Source organism: Vombatus ursinus, unplaced genomic scaffold (genome assembly GCF_900497805.2).
Source record: "Vombatus ursinus unplaced genomic scaffold, bare-nosed wombat genome assembly UNPS02014770.1, whole genome shotgun sequence".
Classification (NCBI taxonomy): Eukaryota; Metazoa; Chordata; class Mammalia; order Diprotodontia; family Vombatidae; genus Vombatus; species Vombatus ursinus.
The window spans coordinates 34,575,846-34,589,806 of NW_020954548.1; the positions used below are offsets into that span (position 1 = coordinate 34,575,846).

General features: G+C 36.6%; 1 protein-coding gene across 2 annotated transcripts in view; it reads right to left on the reverse strand.

Moving 5' to 3' along the window:
* The window catches only part of CRAMP1 (cramped chromatin regulator homolog 1), a 108,846-nt gene that overhangs the window by 60,941 nt on the left and 33,944 nt on the right, over window positions 1-13,961 (reverse strand). For both annotated transcript variants that reach the window (XM_027862955.1, XM_027862954.1), the window contains exons 4-5: window positions 13,608-13,761; window positions 8,323-8,406 (exon numbers count right to left, since the gene is read on the reverse strand). In XM_027862955.1, coding sequence (XP_027718756.1) covers window positions 8,323-8,406; window positions 13,608-13,761 — 238 coding nt within the window. The remainder of the gene's footprint in view (window positions 1-8,322; window positions 8,407-13,607; window positions 13,762-13,961) is intronic.

A 13,961-nucleotide genomic window follows, 5' to 3' on the forward strand; every position in this document is an offset into this window, starting at 1 on the left:
TTGTGTCTCAGGGTCGAAATAATACCCTGCACCTGTACACAGTTAAGAACTCCATAAAACTTTTAGTTTGTTTAATGATGTAATTTGCCATAATATATAATCTGAATGAAACATATTGTGCTCTAAAGCAAAATAAGGAGCTCAAACTTTTAAGACAGGAAATGTGGTCCTCTACAATCTGACTCCAACCTGCCTTTTCCAAGTTTATTTCAATATTATTCCCTTTCAAGAACTCTATCGACATTTCAGCCAAAGTGGATAATGAGCTGTTTGCTGAATTCTACATTTCACTTTCCTGTATTTATACAAGAAGCTCAGGTATGAAAGTAGCCAGATCTCTCACACCCAGAACACATAGGTCATCTTGGTCTCTCATCTTTTTCCAAGGCTCAGCTCAAGTGCCATACCCTTGGTGAAGATTTCCAGATACCCTTATGGTTGGCAGTCCCTCCCTCCTCACATTATTCGTGCTACTTGTCATCTGTGCACTCTCTTCCCCACACTGTACAATATAAGTTATTCAAGAAGTAAAGACTTTCTCAACTAAATGGATTATCTTCATTTTATAGAATCTGAGTCTCTGAGAAGCTGTGATTTGCCCATTGTCACAAAGCTAGTAAATAAATTATGTAATCATTTAAGTCTGTAAATAAAGTGGTAAACAGACTTTTAAATAACAAGTACAGGAAATTAGGCTTCTGAGGAAGGAATGGTAAGTCAGTCCAAAATTATTAAGTACTCTCCCTATGCAATGATAATGCTAAGCATTAGAGATACAAAAAAAGGGAAAAAACCCAAAATGCTAGCATAGTCCCCAAGTTAATTACAACCTCTCATATGCCTTTGTTACTAAAATGAACATCAACCTGAGGACCTCGTGAGTGAAAGGAAGACTTATAGCTTAAAAACAAAATACACTTAAGTGATTTCATTTTGGAAAATATACCTCTAAACTTCTCACAATAAAGATGGATGAAAATGAAGGGACAATTACTTTATTAAAAACACCATCTGTACATTAAATACTATCCACATCCAAAGAAAGATGTGATGGAGTCTGAATGCAGATCAAAGCATACTATTTTTACTCTCTTTGGGGTTGTTTTTGTATATTTTTTCCTTTTGTTCTGTTTCTTCTTTCACAACATGACTAATGTAGAAATATGTTTAATATAACTGCACTTGAATAAGCTATATCAGATTGCTTGCTGTCTTGAGGAAGGGGTAAGGGGAGAGAGGGAGAGAAAAATTTGGAATCAAAAATCTTGTAAAAAATGAATGTTATAGGTGGTGCAGTGGATAGAGCATTGGCCCTGAAGTCAAGAGGCCATGAGTTCAAATCTGGCCTCATACACCTAACACTCACTAGCTGTGTGACTCTGGGCAAGTCACTTAACCCCAACTGCCTCACCAAAAAAAAAAAAAATGTTGAAAACTATCATTACATGTAATTGAGGAAGAAATAAGATACTATTTACATTAAAAATACCACCTGTAAAAAATAACTACACAGAACCATAAAATCAATACATGCAATGATTACAAAATGATTGGAAACAACCATAAAAGAGTAATAAAACTGAATGCTATGAAATTATAATGACTAAGCTTAGCCCCAAAGAAGAGATATGAGAAAGCACCTTCACCTTGATTATCTGTGGAAGTTAGGTACTATAGATGTGGAACACTGCATATAATATCAGACTTTTTTGCTATGTTGGTTAATTTTACTAAACTGTTTTTCCCCTTTTAAAAAATTCTTTATTATGGTTCTCTGGGAAAGAGAGGTAGCTCTAGAAGACAACATGTATGCCATAAAAGCAGGAATCACACTGAACTATGTCCACACAGCCTGAGAGTGCCAAACTTGTTTTCACCTCTAAGTAAAGGTAGCAAAATGCCTGAAATGTAATAAGCACTTAATAAACATTTGTGGATTGATCAGAAATTCCCCCTTAGATATACTTAATTGATAAAAGTGCACTCTCACTACCTCAGGTTGTCTCTAGCACACTCCTTGAACATATCAACTAATAAGCTCTGCCTATGAGCCACCTAGTGGAATAAGCACTGTAGAAAACAAAAAGAAATAAAGGATATGTGTCCTTCACTGCCTAATGGAGGAGATATGGCACACAAGTTTAAACAATTTACAAGTAATATTTGAAAAAAGCAAACAAAAGAGATGGCAGAAAGTACTATATGAGGAATAAGTAGCATAAACAAAAAATAGTCTGAGTTATTAGGAATGATCTAGGATAGAGGTGGCACCCTTGAGGATGCAAAAATCCCAAGTGAGGCCAAACTAGATTAAAACATGACAGGGAAATGTTTAAGATAATAAATGAAAATACATGTTAATTTGTGTTTTTCTAAGTCAGTAAGAAGCCCACAGGGATCATTTCTATTTGAGTATAACACCAGTGGCCTAGAATGACAAAGGTGGTTTCACAGAACACAGAACTAAGTCAGTCTCCAAAGGATGAGAAGTATTTAACTACATGGGAAAAAAAGGTTAGTGTGTGAGCAAAAGCACAGAGAAATGTTCAACTGACAATGAATTTTCCAATCTGGATAGAGCAAAGGGTTTTTCCATGGGAGTAAGAAGATAAAGCTGGAAAAGGAGGCTGCTACTAGACTATGCAGAGTTTCAAATGCCAGGCTAAGCCATTTGATCCTATGACTGGGATTTCAGAAAAGGGTTTTGGATAAGGGAGAGACATAACAGAGGCAATATTTTGGGAAGATTCATCTGGCAATTGCATACACAATAGATGAGAGAGCAGGGATCAACTAGTAAGAGCTAATTTAGAGGCTATTACAAAAATGCAAGTATGAGCTTGGAATAATGGAATAAGCAGTGGGAATGGAAAAGGAAGAATTAGATGAGAGTCAATTCAAAGGAAGAATCGACAAGACTGGGTAGCTGACTGGACATTAAGGATGAGGGAAGGAGAGGAATCAAAGCTAATCTGGAGTTTTCAAGATTGGAATAACATTGGTCCTATAAGGAGAAACGGAAGAAATAAGAGCATAAGGGCTTTGGGGGGAAAATCACAGTCAAAAAGCATTTGTTGAGCAATTACTACATGTCAGGAATACAAAAAAATAGAACTGTTCCAGCCTCCAAGGAGCTAACATGTAATGGGGGAACAACATGTAAGCAAACATACAAGAAAAAGGTAGCATTTATGGAGAGCAATAAAAGGCTCCTTTAGAAATCAGGGTCTGATCTGAGTCCCTTTAAAAAATTTTTTTTATTTGTTTTAATCGTTGTAGATCTGCTTTCTCATTCTCCCACTCTAATCCCCGAATGTCAATTAAGAACACAAGAAAAATAAAATCTATTACAAACATGTATACTTAAACATACAAACATGTATACTCAATCAAAGCAAACTTCCACATGGGCTACATCCTAAACATGTATGTATGTATGTATGTATGTATGTATGTATGTATGTATGCATGCATGCATGCATGTATGTGTATATGATGGATATAGATCTCTATTTCTCATTCTACAGCCTTAAGTCATTCACTTCTGCTTGAGGAGGTGGCAGATTTCATCTTTAGTCCTCTGGAATCCTGTTGGGCATTATGCTGGTAAGACCTGAACATTGTAGTATTCCATGTATAGCATAATTTGTTCATTCATTCCCCAATTTATGGGCACCCCTCAGATTACCGTTCTTTGCCACCTCAAACAGAGTTATAAATATTTTTGTACATTCTTAGAGTTTGCTCTACTTAGGATTAATTCATCTCTTACTCTACCCTCCCGCTACTTCTCCTCCTTCTCCCCTTCACCTCATCTCTGTGTTGGGTGAAATGTAACTCTGTACTCAACTGTGTGTGTCTGTGTCTGTGTCGTCTTCCTTCTTTTGATCAGTTCAGAAGAGAGTGAGATTCAGGTTGCAGCTCTGCTCCCTCCTTATTTGTACAGATGCATATTTGTGCATCCTGATTATGTGAGATAATTTTCCCCTCTTTCCATTCTTTTCTAAAGATCAAGACATAACAAAAACACATTTCCAAGCCTTGTCTAACTGAATTCCCTTGATGATGAGGGAGGAAAGGGGAGGTTCAAAGGGGACACATACCATTTCTCCACTTCTGAATGCAAGCAGTTTATCTTTGTATAGTCCTTTAGCATTGGTCATTCATATTTACCTTTTTATGCTTCTCTTTACTCCTGTGTTTGAACTTCAGTGTTTCTCTACAGCTCTTTGGTCTTTTCATTGGGAATGCTTGGAAGTCCTCTATTTCATCAAAGATCCATTTTTTCCCTATAGCATTATACTCAATTTTACTGGGTACATTATTCTTGGCTATAAACCCATATCCTTTGCCTTCTGGAATATCTCCAAGCCCTTGGTTCTTTTATAGTGGTGGGGCTACTAAATTAAGTGTGATGCTAACTGTGGCTCCATGGTATTGAATTCTTTTTTTTTCTGGCCTCTTTCAGCATGTTTCCTTTCACCAGGAAGCCCTGAATTGTAGCTATGATGTTCCTGGGAATTTTCATTTGGGGGTTTCTTAAAGATTCTTTCTATTTCCACTTTGTCCTCTGGTTCTAAGAGATCTGGGAAGTTTTCTTTTAAGATTTCTTGAAAAATGATACCTCGGCTCTTGTTATGGTGATGGTATTCACACAGTCCAATGACTCTTTCCCCTACGATTGATTTTTCAGGTCAGTTGTTTTTACTGTGAGATATTCTACATTTTCTTCCATTTTTTCAGCCTTTTGACTTTGTTTTCCTATTTACTGTCTGTTATCTCATGAAGCCACTGGCTTCCACGTGGTCCATTCAAATCTTGAGAGAATTCATTGCTTGGACAATATAGTTCTTGTGCCAAAGTGCTAATTCCCTTTCAGATTCTTTTTTCCCTGGCTCTTAACTTGTTTTCCATTTTCCCCTCAAGCACTGTCATTCCACTGATAAAAACATTTTTAACCTTTTTTTAATTTTGTTTTATTTTTTCCCAGAAAATCTAGCCAAGTTTGAGCCTAAGATATGGTTTTCTTTCAGGCATTCATGAAATATGTTTTGGAGTCATTCTCTGTTCTGTTTTTGTATCTTGAGCATCTCTGATAGCATAATAACTCGTGGAATTCTTTTTTTATTTACCCATTCTTCTAAACTCATTCTTGCCTTCAGACTTGATGATAGTTAGGGTGGGCTCTGCTACACTTCTGGAATGAAGGACTGGGCTGGTCCTTTTGCTACTTTCTGGAGGGTATTTAGTGTTGTTACTCCAGAATCTCAGGGACAGGTTGGGGATGTGTAAGCTTTTGGTGCTCCCAAAGTAGTCTGAAGCAGGACAAAGTTGGCTTGCTGACCCCCTGGTCTGGGCTCTCTGCAAATTCCTAAAGATGCAAAGTGAGATCTGCTCTGAGCGTGGGTGTCTGAACCAAATCACCACTGCTGCTTGCTTCTGAACTTCCTCTTTTCTCCATACATAGTCCAAGGCCTCCCTCTTTGAGGACACCACTCCCCAGTGTAAGCTTCCTTCTCAATCTGCCAAGGATCTGTGAACTGGAGTTGGGTAGTGGGTGATGAAGCTGCCATTTGGCACATATCCCAGTTGTAATGTCTTGCTCTGGGTCTAGGATTGCCTTGGTATGAGTCTGGCATCTCCTCTTGCCCTGGTGCACAGCCTATCCCTGTACACTGGGGTGTTTTATTCAGGGTGCTCCTGGCCCTACCTGTCTCCAGTGTTCATAGACCTACCTGTCTGTCTCCATATGCTGAGCTTGGCTAAACAGATGATCCACTGTGACTTTCTCTGGATTTCACCATCAGGATGTGGTCTGGTAAATTTTTTAGGTCTGCTTGGAGAAGTTTTTGGGGGTGCACTTGCTGCACTGCTTCTTATTATTCCACCATCTGGGCTTAGTTGCGATGGAAACCAGGGACATTAAGAGATAGAGGTGAGGTTGGAGGGAATTCCAAGCATGAGGGACAGCTAGTGCAAAGGCATGGAGACAAGAAATAGTGTTGTGCCTGAGGAACATCAATCTTTTTCAGCCTAATGAGTGTCCTTCTGGTTCTGCTTTTTCAAATTGCATTAAATTCTTTCTAGATTTCTTTGTACTTATTAATACTTTTCAATCTGCATTATATTATAGAATGATATCACATCATCGTACTACAATTTATTTAACTCTCCTATTACTGGATATTTAGATTGTTTTAAGTTTATATATAAAATCAATGACAGGCAGTTCTTTATTTTTGTTTTTTGATAACATTTTGACAATGAAGACTTACGTGTTAGACACACTGAGATGACAGGAAGCATTCATTTATGGGTAATTTCACAGAATAGAACAACTTTGATGTAATTTAAGTTTTCTCTTTATAAATAAATGTCTAACCACTATACAGAAACCACAGTTGTTACAGAAGATAACGAGGGCAGCAGTACTGAGAAGAATGCTCTAGCTTAAAAAACTTCAAGAATTTCAAGTATAGCCAATTGTAATTCTTCCCAATAGTGTACCCTGAGTATCCCTGCATCTATCCTATAGCTGAAGTGTATGTTTCATATCCTCAGATTAGAGGGGGAACTATCTTGCTTTTCTATTTGTATTCTCAGGACACAGCACAGTGCCTGGCACAAAGTAAGCACTTGATAAATGTTTTTCCATTCCACTCTATTCCTCATTTAACTTCATACCCTGTTACTCACTAGGTACTAAAACTCAGACCTCACTTCCTGCTAGTCTGCCTACATTAGAATGTGCTCTTGATTTAAACTAACTTCTGTTCAGACATCACTACTATCTACTCAGTTCCATGATTAGTCCTTGCTACAGACTTTGGTTTTTGCTTCATAGATGCTTACTGCCTGGATTCTCAGACACCAAACTCTCTGCTTTTCCCAGCCTTGCCCCAAGATTTGTAATGGAACATCCCAAACTCTCATGGACCACAACTACAATGCCCTGCTACACTGCAATATGGAGGTAGAAGGGAGGTAAGAATTAATATAACAAAGACAGCTGTCAACAGAAATTCAAAGATTTACAGAATAACTGATTTTCCCAAGACCTTTAAAATGTGAGCTGCTAAATTCATTGCTATCACAATCTGCAAACCTTTGGAAGTCCCTCTAGAATGAATTATCAAATGTGATAATATATGTAAAGTACTTTGCAAACCTGAAAGTACTATATTAATGATATATTATAAAAATAATATAGTCTCAAAAATATTAACATGCCACAAGTAAATCATGGCACACAGTTGTCTGGGTACCCACGAATAATAACTTGGAGCCCATCAGGCTAAAACCAGAAAGTAGTAAAGGAACTCAGAGAGAAAGAGTGAGAATACAAATCCACGTTCCTCTATCCCTTCAGAAAGGAACACGAGAAAGAGAGTTGGTATTTACTCTCTTTTTGTTATTCTTGTCTATTTTAGAAATATATTCTCCTTAAAGATAGGGCTATGTCTTGTTAAGTTGTCAGGAATACTTCTAGTTCACAGTCACCAATTGGAAAAAATTATATAATTCTCTAAAATTCATCTAATCTTCATTTAGTCTTTTTCATTTTGGTCTAGACCTGTGATTTTATTAGCATAAATGCTTTCGGTGAAGAATTTCCATCTAAAAATGCAGACTGGCAAGTGTTTGCCATTTTATAACTTAAGAGAATTGCCTGGTATACTGAGAAGTTAAGAGACTTGTCCATGGTCAAAAATCAATAATCAATCAATCAATATTTATTAAGTTCTTCCTATGAGACAGGAACCATGCTAAGTGCTGTGATCACAAAGCCAGGATGAATGAGAGGTAGAATGTACATGTGAGTGTTCCTGTGTCCAAAACCAGCTCTCTAACCATCATGCCATGCTGCCTCTCCACAAACTATAATTTTATGATATTTGATTTTTCTTTGAATAACTACTTCAAAACACAAAATCACCATTTGCTAGCTTACAAATACTCTGCATATTCTTCTGGACTGCAGGGTAAGGTTCTTAAACTTGTTGGCGTCATGGACCCTTTAGCATCTCTAGTGAAGCCTAGGGATCCCTTCTCAGAACCTTGTTTTCAAAGGCACAAAATAAAATATGCAAGATTGCCAAGGAAACCAGTCATAATAAAGTAGACATCAAAACAGTAACTTCATGGACCCTAGGTTAAGAACCCTTGGTGCAAGACATTCTGTAGGACTGATGCAATCCTCATCAAGCCATAAGCTACTGGGAAATAATTTAAGACAAGAGATAATGTAACCCAACACTGTATTAAGGCACATTATCTTAAAAATATCAAATAATTTTCCTATGTCATACATAACATACTCACAGCCTCCTATCTTCTTCCTCAATTCTCCATAGCAAATTAACCCATAAAGTTCCTGGGATGATTTTTTCAGTCCTCGAGAAAACACTGAAAAACAAAAATAGAACAAAATTTTGCTACGGTGAAATATAAAAATGTCCTGTAGTTAAATAAGTCATGTGGGGGGAGAATAAAAAGTTATCAAAAAGTTTCAAACAGAGACAGTGAATACTTAACCAGCATAACACATATGTCATTATAAAGTTTGAAGAAAAATTCTATTCCCAATGATGAGTCTTTAGAGGGCATATTTAAAATTAAACTTAGTTATCATCAAGTTTTTCTTTCCATTTCCTACTCAAAATTCCATATTAAAAACAAAAATAAAACAAAACAAACAAAAAAGCCTCAGCTCTCATTAAGATTCATTTGAGTAATACTGAGTATCTATATTGCAGCAAACAGTTCTAGCCACATGAACTTGGGCCTCTCTTTTACTTGCTTTCTCATCAAATGTAACAGGAACCTCCAGGCAATCCAGCCAAGGTCAAGGCAGGAAGATGAAAAAAGTAAGTATGACAACTCTTTCTTTCATCACATTACACATCAAGGAAGATAAATATGTCACTGCCTCCCTTAACTCTTTAATACACTTATATTGACTATTTTCTCTCCATTTTCTCCAAGAGAATCATTCAATCCTAGATTATACTACTTTATGTAAGGACACTGAAGGAAGGAGTAGCAAAGAGATGAAAGACAGGTGAATACCGGGAAAACCTGGCACAGCATACTAGGAAACATGTTAGGAATATCTGAAAAGAAATATAAGACCATTAGAAAAAGTAAGGAAAATATTACAAAGGTCAAAAAATACCATAAAGTCTGAAATGGGAAGAATGATGAGCTATTTTTAAAAATAGAAGAAAATTTTTATAAAATCAAGACATAATCCCTCTAACTCAGAACTCTGTGGCTGCCTTTTCCCCTCTCAATAATCAGATAAACTGAAGTACTATTGCTGTGGACACAAGAAAGGGTGTGCCAGAAAATGACAGATGCCTTAAAAAGGTCACCATAATCAGTTTCCTGTCATCAAACCTGGGAACAATGGTATAGTAAACCAGATCATCATGTAAACACACTAACACTGTATCATTTCATAGTTAATGTAAAATAAATGCATATGTTACCAGAAGCAGATTTGCTGTCAGAACAGGAAACTGAATAGCAGCTGATCATAGTAATCATGCTACCTTACCTTACTGTGACACATACTGGAGTGCTCACAAATATTTTGCTGATGGTTTAATGTTAAGGTGAAAGTATACATGTAAATGCAATCTACCCCTATGGATGGACTGCTAGAGGTTTCTAACAGAAAAACAAAGTAGTAGAAGAAATAAAGGCAAGTTTGTAGAGAGAGGATTTACCTAGTCTTCACAGCACCAGAAAGGATTATCCACAGTTAGTCCTGGCCTAAAATTCTCCCAAAAGGCTGAACTGATTTCTCATATAATCTCAGAAATTTGGGCCCCCTCCAGAAAAGGATTGTTGTGATCTCAGAAACAAATCTTTGGATCTATCCTAGAATAAAACTAAATCCTTGGAGTCGCCAAAGACTCAAATACGACTTTTAGGATGCTCCAGAATAAGAGTAACTCACGTTTCAACTAGACTATCAAGAGTCCCTCTAGAGCAAAAATCCTGGACCAATGAGCACACCAACTCATTGAAATGGAACCAGAACGCTAGCAGTTATTATTACTATAAAAAATTTGTATTTTTTCCATCTTTCTACTGTCTTCTTTCCACTTTGATCCTTAAGTGCCCTCACAATAATCTGGTAAAAATCAGGTCTCTTAACCAAGTCTGATCTACTCCATCATATTTTGTAAAGCAATCCTCTTCATAGTTTTTCATTATTCTTCTAACTAAGATTTCATAAAGAGTTCATATTTTAAATTGGTATTGCCCTTAGATGCCATCTTCCTCCACTCAGCAAGTAAATTAAGCATTTGCTGAGGTGCTATTTAGGCTCTTTCGGCGTTGTTTTTTTTTTTTTTTACTAAATTTCTATATGAAATTACTGAAGTGTCTATCATTTCTTCCATTTTTTATCACCAGTTACTTTAAAATAGATTATAACTGAGTTATTTTAATTGTTCAGCATCTTTTATGCTTAATGTCTTAATTGACTGTGAATTAATTGATGTCTTAATATGCTTTCTTCTGGCTTTGTACTGATTTTATTCTTTGCTCTAACAAGTAGATTTGATGGTACATACACAAGCTGGTTAAGGAATAACTGCTACAACAGTAATTAGTCATTTTCTGTCTGTTAACATAGAATCAATTTCCTTTTTTGTGATATTTGGAGTTTGCCATGTCTAACATCTTCTAATTCTTAAAAGTATCCGTGGCACATAGGCATGAGGCTTCTATGTACTCTATAAATCATTGATCTCTCTCACTCCTTATTACTGAGTCATATTTTCTAATATTTTCCTTAATCCTCACCTAGTCACTGAAGTCACTAAATATAAAAGTATGTGTGGTGCTTAACCTACTGGGTTTTTCAAGTTCCTTGTGGAACTTATCTACCTCTTCATTCTCTACAACAAACATTGGTACATAAGCTGCAACTATTTTCATGGTAGTTTTCTTTCAAACATTTATCAAAAGCAAAGAAAGATGAGAGATGACCAAACATTCCAACAATTACGTTTCCTGTCCTTTGATGCAGTGATAAAAACAACTGTCAAGTCTTTATTTGCCCCTCCAAAAAGAACCCATGAGCCAGACACATCAGAGTATTTGCAACCATACGTGTCTGGGTATTTGCGACTTCTTTTTTTCTAGATTAACTTATAGCAAGAATGTCAAGATTGACACAATCAGCTCGTCCATCATTATTTGCCACTGATTTATCAACAGTGAAGTTAAAGTTCTAATAACTATGTCATTCCTAGCACCTTCATCTTCTTTCATTATATTCTGCCACTATCAGTGCTAAAGAGGACACATATGACTGAGCAGTATTTTTAAATTTTTCACATATTTTAAGTGCTGCCAGGGCCAAAGAGCTCATCATCAATTACGCAGTCTACTAATGACAAGCCTCACTGTGTTTGATGATACCAGTCCTCATAAAGCAGACAGCCTGCTGCTGGGATTATATTCAAAACTTTGTTAGCACACAATCCACTGTCATGGCTGCAGACAATCCAGAGACATTCCCGCACCATATTAAGGCACTGGAATGGGACTTCGGTATATATTTATATTAGGTTCATCAAAAAAGGAGAGAGAGGGGAAAGAAAAAAAAAAAGGAAAGCAAAAATCAAAGACAAACTATCAAAATGCTGAAGAAATTATTACACATTTAGATGATAAATATGTATATGTATGTATGAGTATATATGGATATACACACAAATTTATGCAATATGTGAAAACTCCAACATGCCCTCACTTTAGCAAGTTCTTTCAGTCTGCTATCAAGGGAAAGTGTCTCATCAGTCATTAAGTTAAACATTAAACACAGGGTGCTATTTGGATCAATGGGAAAGACTCTTTATCTGGTCCTATCCACAGACAAATGTTTTGAAATATTTTCTTGGATAAAAATTAAACAAACTAGTAAACATATAGAAAATGAAGTGATTAAATGTTTGAAAAAAAAGAGTTAGCATTTTTAAATTTATTGCAAAAAATAACAAGTACTAATTAATTACCATATAAACCATAAATGTTATGATTATTTCAAAGCTATGACTAGGAGGTGAATTATTAACCCAAGAACTGAGAAGATCACAAAAAATAAAACAGGTAATTTCAATTACATGAAATTGGGGCAGCTAGGTGGCTCAGTGGATAGAGCTCTGGCCTTGGAGTCAACAGGACCTGAGTTCAAATATGACCTCACACACTTGACACTTACTAGCTGTGTGACCCTGGGCAAGTCACTTAACCCCACTGCCTAGCAACAAACAAAAACAAATAAAAGCAAATGTTTAAAATCCCAGGAGCAGCTAGGTGGCGGAGTGGTTAGAGCACTGGCCCTGGACTCAGGAGGACCCGAGTCGAAATCTGGCCTCAGACACATAACACTTACTAGCTGTGTGATTCTGGGCAAGTCACTTAACCCCAATTGCCACATATAAGAAAAAAAAAATCTAACTCAATTACAAGAAATTTAAAAGCATCTTTGATTTCTTTGTAGTATTTGACACTGTTGATCACCATCTCTTCCTAGATACTCTCTTCTACCTAGGTTTTTAAGACAATGGGCTCCTCCAGGGCAAGAACCATTTTTTCTTTCTTTCTTTGATCTAATTACAACATAATCTTTCACAAAGGACTACAAAGACAAAAGGGCCTTATTTGTTCAGTGTGGTCCAAGGGCATTACAAGGAACAAAGGCGAGAAGTTGCAAATAGCCAGATTAGGATCAATATAATGAAAAATTTCCTAACAAGAGCTATCCAAAAGTAGACTGGACTACCTGAGAAGACAGTAAGTTCCCTCTCATGAGAAGACTTAAATCAAAGGCCAGAGGTGCATTTTTCTGCTACGTTGCAAGAGGTTTCTTGTTCAAGTGTGAGTTGGACTTGTCAATGCCTTCTTAAGTACCTTAAGTATCTAAAATCCTGTTATTCTATGACCTCAGGACTTAGATGATCATCTGGTCCAAGTCCTCACCTTTCAGATGAGGATACTCAGGGCCCAGAGAGATGAAGTCACTTTTTCCAGGTTATAAGCTACTAAGTTGCTGATCCAGAATGTGAACCTGGATTTTCTGACTCTAGATTCTGTGTTCTCTTGCCATTGCACACACCATGGCCAGAGTCTGTATTGATTTTTGTTTCTCTATATGTCTGCATTTGTCCACAAATGAGGTGACTACATGCCATTCTAGGTGACTCACTTTTATGATCCTGAATATGTCAATTCCCTCTCTGGGACTCAATATATTCACAATGAAGCAGAAAGACTAGATATTTTCCACAGTCTTTTTCTATTCTAGAATTCAACAATTTATGATCAGTATGCACACACTATTTTGTCTTGTTTTTCTCAAGGTAAGGAGTAGTTCAAGGAAAATGGTTCATGGTAAATTTCTCTATTTAATAGAAAATAGATAGTTGTGTGACCCTGGGCAAGTCACTTAACCTCAATTACCTCACCAAAAAGCAAAGAAAATAGAATCATTCAAATTTTCTTTACCAAATATGTGACCAAAATCAGAATTCACTTGATTCCTGGCTAAGTCACCTCCTCAGAAACTGGCTCAGCCACAAACTCACCATTATCAAAATCGATGTATTTGGTGATCTTATGCCAGGTACGGTAGTAAAAATGCCGGACCTGTTCTTTGTTTTTCACCATGCTTGCAGGTTTGCCTTTCTTCTTATACTTCAGGGCAATGTTGTTCTGAATCGCTTCAAAGTCTTTCCCATGCTGGAAGATAAAGGCCAAGTTAAAAATGCAAGAGATAAAAACAATGCTACTTCCTGCGTCAAACACACTCTTTCTAATTCTAACTTATCTAGCAGGAAAAAGGGGGACAGAGGATACTAAAGGAATGTAAACAATTCTTTATAATTATGCTCATGTACTGATTTTCTTTTCAATAAAATCTGATGAAGGATCAAAAGACA